The sequence below is a fragment of the Camelus bactrianus genome, chromosome 13 (assembly GCF_048773025.1).
Source record: "Camelus bactrianus isolate YW-2024 breed Bactrian camel chromosome 13, ASM4877302v1, whole genome shotgun sequence".
NCBI classification, from domain to species: domain Eukaryota; kingdom Metazoa; phylum Chordata; class Mammalia; order Artiodactyla; family Camelidae; genus Camelus; species Camelus bactrianus.
The window spans coordinates 78,513,533-78,528,654 of NC_133551.1; the positions used below are offsets into that span (position 1 = coordinate 78,513,533).

Sequence of the window (15,122 nt, forward strand, 5' to 3'; positions counted from 1 at the left end):
GCCCACCTGCCTTTCCCCCCAACCCTTCTGTGCATCCAGCCTCCCTGCAGCTTGCTCCCAGGTCCCAGTGGAGGGGGGTGCCCACCAGGACAGCAGCACCCGGGGCTGGAGAGGCTGCGGGGTCTGGAAGTCCAGGCCAGGGTCAGCGGACTGGGCCCAGGCACATTTCCATCCTGGCCCCATCGGACCCTTCACAACTGCCGCAGAAAGCGCAGGGCACACGTAGTGAACAGTAATAAAACCCACGAGGTCCCCCAGTGAGGGACCCTCAGGCAGTGCTCGCCGCCCACGGGCAGCGCCAGCCTCGGGGATCAGTCAGTGAGGACTTCTCGGAGGAAGCCAATCCCTGACCTTGAACTGCAGACACTGCGGAGGGTGGGGGCAGCGCAGGGAGTGGTACCCAGGGAGGCTGGGCTCCACGGGAGACTTCGGGAGGTAAGGACCCAGCACCATGGGACGCAGGCAGCAGGAGGGAGGGGTGAGGCAGGAGACAGGGCAGAGCCAGGCCCCAGAGGCCTGGAACAAGATTCCGGAAGGTGGCACCTGGACCAGGCCCCATCTGCCAGCTGGAACAGAGGCCCGGCGGGGCAGGAGGATAGACCCGAACGGGCCTTCTGTGGGCCGCCCCCGCCCCCCAAGACAGACATGCCACCCTCCCATCACCTGCCGGAGTCTCACAGCAGCCAAGGGCAGTCTGCCTGCCTCGAAGGGCCATCACGTGCTGGCCTCACCCCACCTGGGCTGAAGGTGCCACTGCCCCCAAAGAACCAGAAACCCCCCTCAGAGAAAGCTCTGGAGCTGCCTGACGGCCCCCAGCACATCCACCGGGGCCCCACCCGCACCCCCCTTCCCCTCGACTCCTTCACCCCCTCCTTCCCCACTGCCCGGCTGGGGTTCTGCCTCCAGGCCGAGTCAGGGTCAGAGACGCAGGCATGGGGATGCTGCTGGGACCCCATGACCCCACAGGGAAACCTGAGGGGTCAGGAGGTTACAGGTTTGAGTGGGGGGTTGGGTGAAAGCCCCTGGGACCTGCACACCCCCAGGAGCAGCCCCCACCCACCTGGTCCTGTGACCCTGGGGCTGGGTGGGGCTCTGGCCAGGGAGGATCAGGCCAGTCCCTGTCCCAGATGACCGGGCAGGCCAGCCCCCTTACCTAGTGGGCCAAGCTGCCACCGCGGGGACACAGCCACGCTCCCGCTGACCCAGAGGAAGGCCTCTGCCAGGCAGGCCACTGTTCCCTTGGTCCGGCTGGGGATAAACGGCCAGAGGACGGACATGCCTCGATGATGGCCAAGGGTGTGCTCCCGGAGGCCAGAGAGGGCCAGCACCCCCCACCCCACCTCAGCAGCAGATCAGCCAGGGGAGGGCAGTCCCCTTCTCTCCTCTGCTTCTTCCTCCCCTTCACTTCCCTCTGAGGCCCCCGAAGGGCTGCTCCCAGGCCCCTCTGGCATTGGCCCAACTGTCACCTGCTGTCCCAAACGGCCCCCAGGCCAGTCCACCCGCCCACGCAGCCGGGCCGCAGGGGGGTCCCAGCAGAAGCAGCATCCCAGGGTCTGGAGGCGGGGGAGCCGCAGTGCCGCAGCCAGCCCCGCCCATCCTTTGCCCAACCCCCTGCATTAATCCAGCCTGGACCCAGCCCAGCTGGCCAGAGGATTTAGGCCAAGGGAACTCCCAGCTGGGGACCAGGAGGGCACTGGGCAGGTGGCAGTGTCGTCCAAGGCCCCAGGCCACCAGCCCCCACACCCCGGCTGAGTAACGACAGGCTGGACAGATGGGTGGCCTCCCTGAGGACCCAAAGAGCACATCTGTGAGGCCTGGAGAGACGGTTCTCATGGGACCCCATTGGGGGCGGCCTCCCCACCATCCTCTCCACACTGATGCCCTGCACCATCGCCGCCCAAGCCCCAGAAGAAGCCTCTGCTCTCACCCCACCTCTGCAGTACTCACGGGGAGCTCTGAGTGGTCTCCTGAAGACCCTGTGGGCCAGGAGTTGAGACAGAGCAGCAGTATCCTGCCCTCCCGCCCCCGCTCCCCGTGGGCTGGAGACCTGGAGCCGAGTTGGGGTGGGGCTGCCTGGCCAGGCCTGTCTGACCCAGGGAGGACCCAGGCCACGCTGCGCCCCTTTCGGCTGTGACTCCCGGCACTGGCTGAAGTGTGCGGGTCCCCCAAGCCTGGGGGTAGCCATGCCTGCCTCCCTCATCCAGCCCCAGGACCCGGACAGGTAGCTGCAGCCCCCAGACTCTGCTGTTCATCGCAGAATGCTGCCCCCAGGGGCTGGGCTGGCCTGGGCCCACTGCCCTCCTCATGACTGACCGGGCCTGGAGGAAGAGGACCGGACCCAGGGTGGATGTGCCCGCTTCCAGCAAACCAGACACAAGGTCCAGTCAAGGCCACACCAGCTAAGGCCCACACAAGGGCAGCTGAGGGCAGCAGAGCCCAGAAGGAGCCGTCTGCCCCATGGGCAGCTCTGGGGCAAGCAGGAGAGACAGAGAGGGTGATAACACCCTCCTCCCGTGGGCCAGGGGCCGCTGGGTATCCCAGGCTCCCAGGGAAGGCCTGCCTGGCATACAGTGACCCAAGGCCGGAGGGGCAGGACCCCACCCCAGCCACAGCAACTGGCAGCAGCAAGGACGGGGACCTTGTCCCCAGAAACTCAGGGTCCTCCTGCCACTGAGCCCACGAGCCCCCAGCCCCCCGGAGCCCCCTCCCAAGCACCGCAGGCACAGCACAGGTCCCTGTGTCCCCAGCAGCCCGTAGCGGTGCTGGGCTTGCAAGCCCTCATCCTCATGCCATGAATCCCACTGCTCCCGGGCTGTGCTGAGACAGGGGCAGTCACCTTGCCCTCCCCAGTGCAGAGGGGAGGGGCGGGGGCCCAGGCCACAGAGCCAGGGACGGGAGGCACCAGAGGCCGGCAGCCTGGGACACTGGCTGAGGTCCCAGGTCAGGGAGGGAGGTGGCAGCAGGCTCTCAGGGGACAGCGATAGGCCGCCTGGGCTGACCACGAGGACCAGGCCCCAGCGGCCAGGCCCGCTGTGACGGACTCAAAGCCAAGCGCCAGAACCCAGTTAAGAGCCTCTGCCCAAGAGGCACTGGTCGGCCCCTCGCAGAGGCAGTCCTACTTGGGAGCTTCTCGCCTCTGGAACGGGAAAGGGGAAGGAGTCCCAGGTGTCCTCAGGAAGATGGGGCCTGCCGGCACCCCTTGCCTTGGGGGTTCTGGAGGGAGGGAGACCCAGACACCCCAGGGGAGCAACAGGACCAGCCCAGAGCCAGGAGGCAGGTCCAGGGACAGGCCTGGCTGAGGCCCGATGGCGCACACTCTCAGTGCCCTGGGCCGGGCGTGACTCCACCCCTCCTGAGCGGCTGATCCTCCTGTGGTCACTGCCCCCATCCTCTAGGCGGCCCTGGGCCATTCCCTCCTGCACCAAAGCCTGCAGCTCCTCCAAACCAGCTCCCAGCTGGTCACACCGTTCTTCTCCCCTGCACCCTCCACCCATAGCTGGCTCCACTCGGGGTATGCTTACCTCCCACCCCCAAAGCCCCCTCCTCAGGTCACACCCTTGGGCTCTCAGCCATCAGACAGGGAGCCTTGAGTGCCCCCATCTGCCAGGGCAGGGGCTCTGGGAGGGGACACAGATTGAGGGGGCCGGGCCCCGGTACCCCAGACTCCCTGAGTGCTCCAAAGATGCCCAGGCTGTAATCCTCTGCTGACCAGGCAGATGAGGTTCCAGCTAATCCGGCCTGACCCAGGGCTCTGCTGGTGGGGCCCCTCCACTGCCCAGGGGACCCAGGTGACCCACAGCCCCCTCTGACTCCCCATGAGACAAGTGGGCAGAGAACTGTAGCCACTGTACAAAGCCGGCCCCAGGACCTGGGGACACTGGGAGGGGACACTTGGTGTGGGGGGTGATCTGTGCCACCCCCTGGTGCAGCTGAGCACACTGGGTCAGAGACCACACCCCAGGTAATCGCCAAGCTGGGCTTGAACCCATGACAGGCCCCAAGCCTGCAGGGCTCAGCCCTCAGAGCAGGAGGCAACTGCACCCTGCCTGCCTGCTCTCCCGAGCTCCCACCCCCTCTTCCAGGACAGCTGCTGACAGTCCCGGGCCTGGAGCAGGTGCAGGAGCAGGTGCAGGGGCAGCAGCACCAGAAGCACAGAGCGAGGGGAGGTGGGGGGCAGGGGAGGTGGGAGGGAGCGTGGGGAGGTGGGGGGGAGCATGGGGAGGTGGGGGAGCACGGGGAGGTGGGGGGAGGGCAGGGAGGTGGGGGGAACATGGTGAGGTGGGGGGCAGGGCGCACCCCAGCCTCCCATCCCCCACCAGCTCCCCAAAGGCACCAGGCCAGCCATACCAGCTAGCACCCCCACAGCTACACGTGGTCGCAGGAGCCAGCCCCACCCTCCACCCCTTCAGAGTCACACTGGGGGCCCAGGTCCCAGGACCTGAGAAACCCCTCACCCTGGGGCTGCCTGAAAGCAGACCCTCTGACGCCTGGAAGGAGAAGGGCTTAGCCCCACCCCTGCCCCATAATGGGGTCACAGATGCGGCCTGGGGACACCTTTCACACCTGGGCCAGGCTCACCCGACCCCTACGCCGGCAGGAGAGCCAACCAACCCCTACCCAACGCGCTCCCTACTGCTGGGGTCCCAGCACACTGCCCAGGGGAGGCTGCCCTGTCTCAGAAGGTCCCAGACCCCAGCTGTGGTCCATACCCTCGGGTAGGGAGCCTCTCTGCTGGAGCCCAGACGCCTGGTGCACTGCACTGGCCCTTGGGTGTGAGGGTGCTCAGGTGGAAATGGAGCAGCCGCCTCTGGCCTCTGGGCCCCCACAAGTCCCACCCTGACCGACAGGCCCAGACAGGAGGCTCGCCCTGCACTGGAACCACCGCGGGCCCCCAGACCAGGACAGGGAGCCAGCAGCCCTGGTCAGGAAGGAGTAGGGGGTCCCCAGGCCCCCATCTGCAGCTCCCCAGGCCTCTTCCTCCTCACGCGCGCCCGGCACACACCAGGGGCACCACCTGCAAGCCTCTCTGCAGCACTGCCCTCTCCTGGTCCTCTGTCTGGTGACCCTGAATTATTCCCTCAAGGCTCCTCGCTGCCGCTTGACGGGACCACATGTACACGTCTGCACGCTGTGTCACCCCCGGGGCACTCCTGGGTGGGGATGTCCCGTCCCATCCGGCTCTGCCCCTGCACTGCTGGGACCGGCCCCCGCAGCAGACACTTGAGGGTGAGCGAGCACAGGGCCAGGTCGCCAAGCTAGCCCCTGGAGGCGGCCCGAAGCCAGTGTCTGGCGTGGTTGTCACCAGCACTGCCACAGCAGGCCAGTTCTCCGGGGCTCAGCTGTCCAGGCAGCGCCAACACCTCCAGCTGCAGCCCCGGGGAGCCTGGTGTACAGAGGTGCCCAGCAGACAGGGAGCGCCACCTCCCGAGGCGGGGAGAGGGCACAGGGAGGCCCGTGGTGCTCTGACCCCACAGGGACACCCACAGAAGAGGCGCCTGGGACCCTCCTGGCATCGGCCCCCGCACCGTGGCAGAACCACTGACCCGGACAGCCTGGCCTCGTCTAGCCCCGTGCCTCAGTTCCCCGTCTGTCAGCAGGTGACCCCAGCCCCCTCACTCCTTCCTTCCCCAAGCTCTGCAGAGGATGGTGGCCACAGGACACAGGCAGCCACAGGACACGGGTGACCGCTGCTCCTAGGAGGAAGAGCCCTTGCAGTCGGAAGCCGGGCAGCACCAGCTTAATTTTGTTTTTACGGTAGAGATTGATCTTGTCCTAACGCAGCAGGCAGCGAGGGACAGCGGCAGCCAGCATCTCCGCCTCGCCCCCAAGGAAGGCTGGAAAATCAATTTAATCTTCCAACAAAACCCACAAATTACACCCACAGGCTTCCCAGTGCGAGCGCACACACACACACACGCACACACACACACACACACACACACACACACACACGTGCGCGGACTTTCTAGGTGCTGCGGGCCCCTCCCCAGCAGGTGCACACGCCTTGTTCCCTCGCCCTTCATGGGACAAATGGGACAAACCAGCCTTCTCCTCTCCCTGCATGTCTGCCTCCAGCCCCTCCCTCCTCTGATACCTCTTTGCCTTCTCGAAGAAACTTCAAACGGGCCCTTCGGGGTTCACTTCACTTAGACCGGTCAGCAACAGTGGGACATCTGGGGCCCGAGGCTCTCTGGCCCTGTCCCCCAACTCTGTCCTGGCCACAGCCCCTCATGGGGACCTCAGCCCCTGTCAGCCTCCTCCCTGCTCTGCATCTCGGCTCTCTGCTGCAGGACCAGCTCGGCACACAGTGGGCGCTCAGACTGTGCTCCGGCAAACAGGAGGGGGGGGGATAGACGCCCTGCCCCAGCCCCTGCGCCAGCTCCAGCACCCCCAGGCCTCGGCCCGGCCCTGGCAGCGCCTCCAGGAGGGAGGAGCAGGCCCACTCACATATGGTGGAGATTATTTAAACGTCTGGGAAGCTGCTCGTCCCCCCCGCACGTCTGGGTGCCTCCTCCCCAACTATTTTTATTTTATCAGGGAGTCTGAGTTGGCTCCCTCAAGCCCACCCCCTGGGCAAGACCCCAGGGTGGCTGTGCCTGGGGCCAGGGAGCGGGTGGGGCACAGGGGCCCAGGCCAGCCCGAGGGCAGGGCAGCAGAGCCAGAGCAGGGTGTGGCCGGGTCCCAGACAAGCCTGGGGGAGGGCTGAGGGCCAATGTGGGGGCAAGGAAGCAGCCGGGGAGGGAGACACCCCTCGCCAGGATGTGCCCTTTTCCTCCCGCGAGCCCTCTCCACGGGGCAGGCAGCTCGTCCTGCAGCGGGAGAGATCAGCATTTGGTGGGCAGGGGGCCTGGCCCCCCCCCCCGTATTGCCCAGCTCCGCAGTGAGGAGGGCCAGAGGGGGACCTGGGGGCCAGCAGACCAGGTTCTGCGCCACCCCTTCTCCTGGCCTGTGCCCCAGACCTCAGGGAGTCAGGGACTGAGTGTCCTAAAGGTGGGAGCCGACTCTCCATCCACCACCAACAGGCCAGCTGGCTGGGCCGGCACCGTCCACCAGCTCTCAGGAGCCCCCAGCCGCTCCTGCTCTGGGCAGGGATGGCAGCTGCCTGGCCCATCCCCAGCTGGTGGCAGGAGCCCCTGGCAGGATCAGCTGGAGGCAGGGCCAGCGGGGCCTCCCTGTCCACCACCCAGCAGAGCGAGATGGGACAGAAGCACCTGTGCTGGTTGCAGCCATCCACAGCTGTCCCAGGGGGCATGGGTGGACAGGAGGTTCTCTAAGGTAGGGGGGTCCAGTGTCCTGCATGGCCCCCTGGAGAAGCCCCTTCCCGTGCAGTGAGCCCCCATGCCATTACAGAGCCTTCTGAGCACCGCGGGGGGCCTGGGGTCCTCAGGACAGCAGGGTCCCAATAGTCAACATTCCTCTGCCCTCCCAGCAGAGCCCGGGGCCTCCTCGCACCAGCCCTAGCAGCCCCTACTCCTCAGTCACGCCCTACAGTCCTTGTGGGGAGTTCTCTGCAAGCTGCTGTCCGCGGCCTCCTGCCCTCCAAGATGCCCGGTCCACATGTTCCCGGGGCTCCGTCCCGGCTCCCGTGCTCACGTCTGTGCACTCACGGGTGGGGGCTGGGGAGGCGTGCCTGAGGGCCGATGTCCCCGCTTTGGAGGCAGGTGCCTTGCCTGTGCTGGGGACGGGCCCCAGGGAGCACCGGTGAGCACTGCGGAGGGAGAGAGGCTCACAGCGGTGCCACAGAGTGGGGATGCTTTCCTGAAAAGGCACCAGTTGGAGCCTGGCCTGCCTGTTGGGAGCAGCGGAGATTCCTGCAGGGCGGGCAGGGCAGCTCCGACGGAGGGGTCCTCGAGGTACTGGCACGTAGGCCCTGGCTCCACCCCACACCCACCCAGGCCAGCGTGGGAGGCCCGGCAGCAGCTGGTGGGGCTGGACGGCTGCTGGGCAGAGCAGGCACAGAGCCACAAGGAGATGAGAAACAGAAGAAGGCCGAGTCCCCTGGCCCGGCCCCTCCTCCCAGCCAGGGCAGCCGGCCACCTCGAGGCAGCTCCCCGGAGCCCTGGAGCCTCAGCGCAGAAAGGATGTTATGGAAAGTTGGGCCTCCTGAGGTTTCCCACACCTCGTGCAGGACCCCCACTCCCACCCAACCTGGGCCCTGGGCCAGCTGCCCAGCCCTGCCACCTGCCCTGTGGGGCCAGTGGGCCCTCCCTGGGTCTCCCCTTTGTGACGACCCCCCACGCCCACCACTGAGTCCCCTCCAGAGGAGCTGCCTGAACCAGCCCAGGTCACCTCTACCACAGGGGCCTGACCACCAGGGAGAGTTTCCGAAGGAAGCAGTGGCTTAGCTGATGGAGACTAGGGCCTGGGCCGGGCCAGCTCGTGCTCAGTGTGAAGGTGGGGCCACCCTAAGTCACCTAGAGGCCTGTCTGTGGGTCCCTGGATCTGAGCAGCCTGGGGGGACCCCAGGTCAGGGCGGGGGCTTCCTCACGGCTCCCAAGGACCTGCCTGCTGACGGAGCCTCCCCTAGGCACCGCCCCAGGACACCAAGCTTGAGGGGGTCCACAGGCCCCTGGTGCTGCTCAAGCAGGTGGGCTCTGGGGGCTGACTCCTCCCTTGGCCGACTGGCCAGCACGCAAAGCCCCATTCTGGGGTCCTCCACTCACACGGCCCTGGTGGGGGAGGGGGCCCTGGTCAAGGGCTGCCCAGGCAGGTGACTTTCTCTCTCCACAGGTCCCCAGGAGCCAGGGAAACAGGCCATCCTGGGGAGGGGTCAGCTGCCCCACCTGGAGGCCCACGCCCACTGGCCTTTCCCGCACAGGAAGTCCATCCAGCCGGAGGGAGCCCACGTATGCCGGGCCGGCAGCGAAGTCCCAGAAAGAAACAGGCATTTTGGATTACTCATCCCCTTCCTCAGTGCCCCTCCCACCGACAGCTCTCTGTGCACGGGGGGCCGGCCTTGGCACAGCGCAGGAGAGGGCCCCTCGCAGCCCCCCGTCCACCCCCTGCCCCAGGACAGGGGCACTTCCTGGCGGGGGCCCAGCCACTGTCTTTCCAGGAGAGAGGTGACAGAAGCGGCGAAACCATCACCATCAGCTCATTAGCTGTGCAGATGGAGGCCAGACCCAAGACTCCACTGTCTGCTCCGTCCTCAGCTGCACATTTGAGACTGCTCTCTCCCTGGGAGGGGCCGCCAGCACGCTCGTGCCAGCACAGGAGGGCCATGCCGCGTGCCTCCTCCCTGGAGACTGGCCGAGCCCCCCGCCCAGAGGATGGGGCGTGGAGGGTGGGCTCCCAGCTACTCCTGCTGCTGCCACCCACTCCCCTCCCAAGACCAGACTCTTCGCTCGCTGGCTGTGGACCCTGGCTGTGTCGACACTCCCCGGACCTTGCGGCTTTGAGGCATCCTGAACCCAGTGGTCCTGGCCGAGGCTGGGCTGGCCCCGGAATGCCGAGTCCACGGGGCTCTCTACAGGCCAGATTGGCAGGAACGGGCTGGGCCAGGCTCTGCCCAGGGACGACCCACCCATGTGAACGCTGCCCCGTACTAGGGACTGCAGTCGAGGAGTGGGTGCCCCCGTGGGGGCCTGAGCACGCAGCCAAGCCAGGAGTGTCTGCACCACCAGTCCTGTCTACACCTGCCACGCTGTCCTCCAGTCATAAAGGACATCTCAGCCGGGAGGGGTGGCCCGGGAGGGGACAGGCATTTCTGGAGCAGACACACGGGCCCGGCACACTCTTCTCACAGCCACCATATGAAGGCAAACTCATGCAATCCCTCTCTTCCACCAGAAGCTCAGAGAGGGCCAGTGCCTTGCTTGAGGTCACACCGCTCATCAGAGACACTGGCAGGGACCCATTCTCAGTCCATCCACCTAGCAATGATTTCCCTGCTCCCTACACATGCTCTCCAAGGCTCCCCAGTCCCTCCCTTGTGTCCACGTCAGTCAGAGAGCAGAACAAATCAGGTCCTAGACAACCAGGACTCAGACAAATTACCAGAAGCAGCTTCTACTGTCCTTGGAATCCCAGCCCTTAATCAGGAAGTTCTTCTGTTGTCTGGCCCAAGTTCCTCCTGCTGCAGCCACGCCGCTGGCCTCCCCTCCCAGCCCTGGTTCAGAGCAAGTGCTGCGCTGGGGGCAGACAGAGGCTGCCCCAGAGACGCTCTGCCCCATTCCATCCCTGCAGAATGGGGCCTTCTCGCACCCAAGCCCCTTGGTTTTGCTCAGGCCCCTGCTGACCTGTGAGCCCACCCAGGGCAGTGCCCAGGCCCCCAGGTCAGGATAGCGTGACAGATTTGAGCAAGAAATGGTCCACACCCCGGTGCCAGTGTTCAGCAAACAAGGGCAGGTCCCTCAGGGAGAGTGGATGCTGCCCTGTCCATGGTGCTGACAAAAGCTCCACCCGCCCTGGATGGGGATGAGGTGGACAGGCAAGCTCCCAGGGCCCCACAGGTGAGGACACCCCCAGATCTGACCCACCCACTGAGGCTGATGTCCGCTGGGGGCAGGCTGGTGGTCAGGGAACTGTCGGCTCTGCCGGGGCACCTCCTCCCGCCGCCCATCAGGATTGTCTCCACCCTTCTGAAGGAGATGCCAGCACAGGTAGGGGTGATGTGGGGGGGAGCTATGCAGGTGTTGATGGGAACGGGGTTGTCCTGGAGACCCCTGGGGGAGGGGGTCAAGCACTGCCCACGTGGGGTCAGTGGGTCACGGATGGGCAGCTCAGCACCTGGCCCTGGGCTCCCCGCAGAGGCAGTCACAGCCTCTTCCTCGAGCCCCTCCTGTTTCCCTTACCTTGGTCCCGGCTTAGCCCGCCGGGGTCCCCAGGCGCTTCCATGGCCCTTGGGCGCCACCCCCGCCACTACCTGCACAGCCTGAGGGGTCCCCGGGCGGCGTGCTGGCCCCGCGTGTCCCCGTGTCTGAGCCAGGTGCCCCTCGCACGGTGCCCATGCCCGATCAACACGCTGCTGAGCCTAGCCGCTGCTGCTGCTGCTGCCTGGACCGCCCCTCCCGTGGGAGCCCCGCCTGCCTTAACCCTTCGCTGCCACTGCTGCTGCCTCTGCCGCTGCAGGGCTGGGGCCCACGGAGGGTGAGGGTGGTGCATGCCGGGCAGGGGTGGGGAAGGGTGGTGGGGTTGGGGTGCAGGGGCAGGGGCATAGGAGGGCGCAGTGCTGTGCACTCCTCCAGCAGGGGCTCTGGCCACCAACCCCGGCCATCCCTGACCTCTCTCCCATCCTCCAGGTTGGCCTTTCTACCAGGAGACAAATGTCCCCCCAGACTGGCGTCCCCCCACAACCACAGGGTCCCTCTGAGCATTGCACAAAGCCTCCCCCCAGCACATGGGCTGGATCCAGGACATCACCCAATCCCCAAGAAGGCTCAGCACTCCCAAGGTGGCTGTCCTGTTGGGGCAGGGGTGGGAGGTGACAGTGGGTGTCCAGGAGCTCCTGGTGACAGCCCAGCCCCTTGGCATCCAACTCCCTCTTGTGTTCCCTCCCTGCCTCCCACATGGCCTTCAGTGAGGGTCCTGCAGAAGCCTGTGGGGTCTGGGAGAATAGCCCCCCACCCCAGCACACTGCTGGGTCCTGCCCAGAGCCAAGCAGGGGGCAGAGTGCCTGGCAGCCCCCACCTGGTCCTGACCCCCAGCAAAGCCTGCCTCTCTCTGGCTGTGTTTGGGTTTGACCTGCTGTGTCCAGAATCTGAGGGAAGCAACATTTCCCAGATCAACAAGAGATCTCGGTCCCTGGGGTGCTGTTCTAAAAGCTGCCGCTTCTGCCGGAAGCCCCGTCTGGCAGGGCTGACCCACAGCCCAGAGGGTGGCCCAAGGAGGTGTACGGGGATGAGGGAGCCCAGTTTGGTGATGGGCAGGCAGGCGACAGGCCTGAACAGGAGGACCCAGGGCTCCTCAGAGCTCTCTGAGCTGCTGTCTCCCCAAGACGTGACTGCTTCTTGCCAGCAAGGCCCCCAGGTGTGGACGGGAAAGAGAGCCGTGTCAGCTGTCACCACTGCCACCTGGATCCCATTCAGAGAAGGCCCCAGGGCCCGCTGCCCAGCTCCCTTAAAGGGAGAGCCACCCTCCCTCGGCTGCAGCTCCCGGAGCCCTGGCCCCGGGTCAGAGCGGCCACCAGCTGGGCTCTGGAGACCTGCCCTCTTGAGCCAACACTGCAGCCCTCGTGTGTCCACACTGGCCCTACTATGTGCAGCGCAGTCAGGGTCCTGGCCTGTCCGAGGGGCTGGCAGAGACCGCAGGCAGGAGGGGTCCTACAGCTGAGCTGGGAAGGCTGAGGTGGGGTCTACCAGGCCAGGCGCAGGGGTCAGTCCAAGCAGACGCACGAAGTGCAAACGTGCAAGAGATGACCAGGGCCAGGGAGCAGACGAGCAGGGGCGGCCCGGCAGCCCACCCCGGGCTTCGTAAGTCCAATCCCCTCTGGGAAAGGGCCAGCAGCCCCAAAGTCCCAGAAGAGGAGGTGAGAGGCAAAACCCAAGACAGGCCCCAGAGAGTGAGGATGGGGCGAGGGCGTTCAGACCGCAGGGTTCCACGAAAGCGCCCCCCAGCCCTCCCCTGCGGAGAACCCGGATGAAACTCAAGTTCAGGTTCTAATGAATAATCCAACGGTGCCGCCAGCCCCACCCACCGCTCACAGCCCAGCAAGACGGTTTCTGTTCGTCTGCGATTAAAGGTGGTGATTAAAAGCTGCCCGCTGCACATGTTAATTTGCTTAAGATTCTGATCTCCTAAATCTCCTTTCTGGGCATTTAAGCAAAATTGCGCCTTTGCAAGCATTTGGCCTGGCTAGCGGTGGGTGGGGCTGCACGCGGACGAGGGGCCACCCAGCCCCCCGGAGCTTCACTCCCTTCTTGTTTGAAGAGGGCCTGGGATAAACAGATACTGTCAGGTGACAGGGGAGTGGGCCCCTCTCTCTGGGGTGGGTGCCCTGTGCCCTCAAGCCTCAGTTCCAGCCTCCCAGGCCCTGCTCCTCCCACGGGGCACACTGTCCTTCTGTGGCCTGAGCTGCCTCCTTCCCTCCCTCCTGCAGGCCTGGCCCTGCACCAGGATGAGGCCCAGCTACACTAACCTGCCTCGGAGCTGACCTGGGGGTGGGGGGTGGCAGAGGGCCCCGCTTAGTCCTGGGGTTACCAGGGAGGGGCTTCCCCACCCCGGGGGACAGAGCCCGGACTTGGATGCCCAGGGCAGGAGTGGTGGATGTGTTCCTGCAGGTCAAAACAGCTGAGGGGGACTAAGCCCGGAGCTGTCACCCCACGTACCCCTGTCTCTGGGACCAGGTCTAAACCACTGTGTCCAGCAGGGGCCAGTCTGAGGCTGGATCTGGCTGTGAGCTCCAGCTGGGTCTGTCCTTCGATTTCCAAGCATTGGCAGGAGGAGGCCAGGGGACACTACGCCCTAAGACATGGGGCTGACCTGGACCTTGGGCCCCAAGCCCTGAGCTCCAGGCCAGGCCTGTAAGTTCCTTGCCTGTACAGTGGGTCACTGCACACGTGTTCCCGGGACCTGGCTCTGCACAGGAGGGCAGCCACTCACCACCCGTTCCCGACAACCGGACCACAACAGGACCCTGCCAAGCTCTTCCCTCCTCGAGGGGCAGGGCTTCCCCACCCAGAGCCACCCCAATGCCCAGCATGTGCTCTGTGGGTCGCCTCATGCTGGCACCATGCTAGGTGCAGCCCAAGTCTCCTGCTGTCACCCCAGACCCCACAGCGTCTCCTTCTAGTTCTGTCTCAGCTGGGGGGGCTTCCCTGCTCTGCTCTACAGACTGGACAGGGACCCCAAGAGGGGCCGGGGCTGCCCAGCGTCCCAGTGGGCAGAACATGGGTCCCCGACCTCCACGCCCTGCCACACCCTGAAACCTGCTTTCACTCAGTTTCATGATTTACTTAAAGGATATGATGCAGCCCCTTTTTCCACAGTCCTGCAGGGAACGCTTACACCTCTGATCTCCAAAAAAAACCCATTTAGGCAGCCCCTGTCCTGGGGTGGGGTACCAAGACCTGGGCCACAACCAGGCCAGGGCCTCTCCTGTCTCAGGGGGACCCCCGAGGGCCTGTATGTATGCACGTGTGTGTGCCCAGTGGCAGCACCACTGTGCACAGCCTGTGTCAGGATGAACAAACCACCTGCCTCCGTGTGACCCTTGGGAACTCACCGCCCATTGGCCTCAGCGTCCCTACGTGTAACCAAGGGAGGCCCAGCTGTCCTGAGGTCCTGGCTGGCCCGGAGCCTCCAGCTGAGGCCGTGGAGGTAGGTCTGCAGGGCAGTGAGGAGCAGTGGGCACTAGGTGGGGGTCCCAGCTGGGGCCAGGCCATTCGCACCAAAGGTTCAAGTGCGATGCCCTCTTGGTGGCCACCAGGCAAAGAGGACGGGGCCCAAGCCCCAAGCGCACTGCCTTGCTGTCCTCAGGGCCGCAAGCCCTGATCGGTGCCTGAGTGGCCACAGCCGGGGTGTCTGACCACCTCCAGGAGCGGGAGGCTGTGAGAAATCCCCATCCCACCGGGGGAGCAGAAGCAGACTTACGCCCTCAGAAACCTCCACGGGGCACCTTGGATTTTGGCTTCCGGATTCTGTCCTACATAAATCTCCAAGGAAACGCTTCCCCATGACCCGCTGCAAGAAACTGATTCGCGGCTGCAGCCCAGTTACTGGCGGGGCTCTGCCAAGGGCCCGCCGTCGCTGCAGGACCTGCCGCACAGCGTAGGGCTCTGGGGGTCCCCGATTCTGCCTCTCCGAGGCTGCCTCCCAGTGCCTGAGTTAGGAGGGACCCCGGATGTCACCAGGTCTGCTTTTCCGATAGGAAAACTGAGCAAAGAGGTCTTGCAAGGGATTCACAGCCAGGCAGAGGCAGAGCCGAGAGCAGGCCCCAGGCCACAGCCCCTGCAGCTCCCCCTCCAGACGGGTCACCCCAGCAGTCACACTGGCCCCTGTGGCCGCCGCGGCTGTGAGCACCACGGCCCAACCCGCCAGCTCGGCCCGCCTTACTCACCTCTCCAAAGAGCCAAGCGCAGGTTGAAAGATGGAAAGGCAGCCCCTTGGGTGAGGAGACGCTGCTGACAGCCCCGCCCCTGGGAGAGACACACCGCCCAGCAGCCGCACCGGGGAAGTTTTATTAA

General features: G+C 65.6%; 1 protein-coding gene across 2 annotated transcripts in view; it reads right to left on the reverse strand.

Moving 5' to 3' along the window:
• PLCH2 (phospholipase C eta 2) overlaps positions 1-15,122 on the reverse strand; it is a 70,756-nt gene that overhangs the window by 25,529 nt on the left and 30,105 nt on the right. Inside the window, exon 1 of one of the 2 annotated variants that reach the window (XM_074377644.1) lies at positions 1,154-1,292. The exons of the other annotated variant lie outside the window; for it this stretch is intronic. Coding sequence (XP_074233745.1) covers positions 1,154-1,277 — 124 coding nt within the window. The 5' untranslated portion in view covers positions 1,278-1,292. Of the gene's footprint in view, positions 1-1,153; positions 1,293-15,122 lie in introns of those variants that run through there. 2 annotated transcript variants of the gene reach the window in all.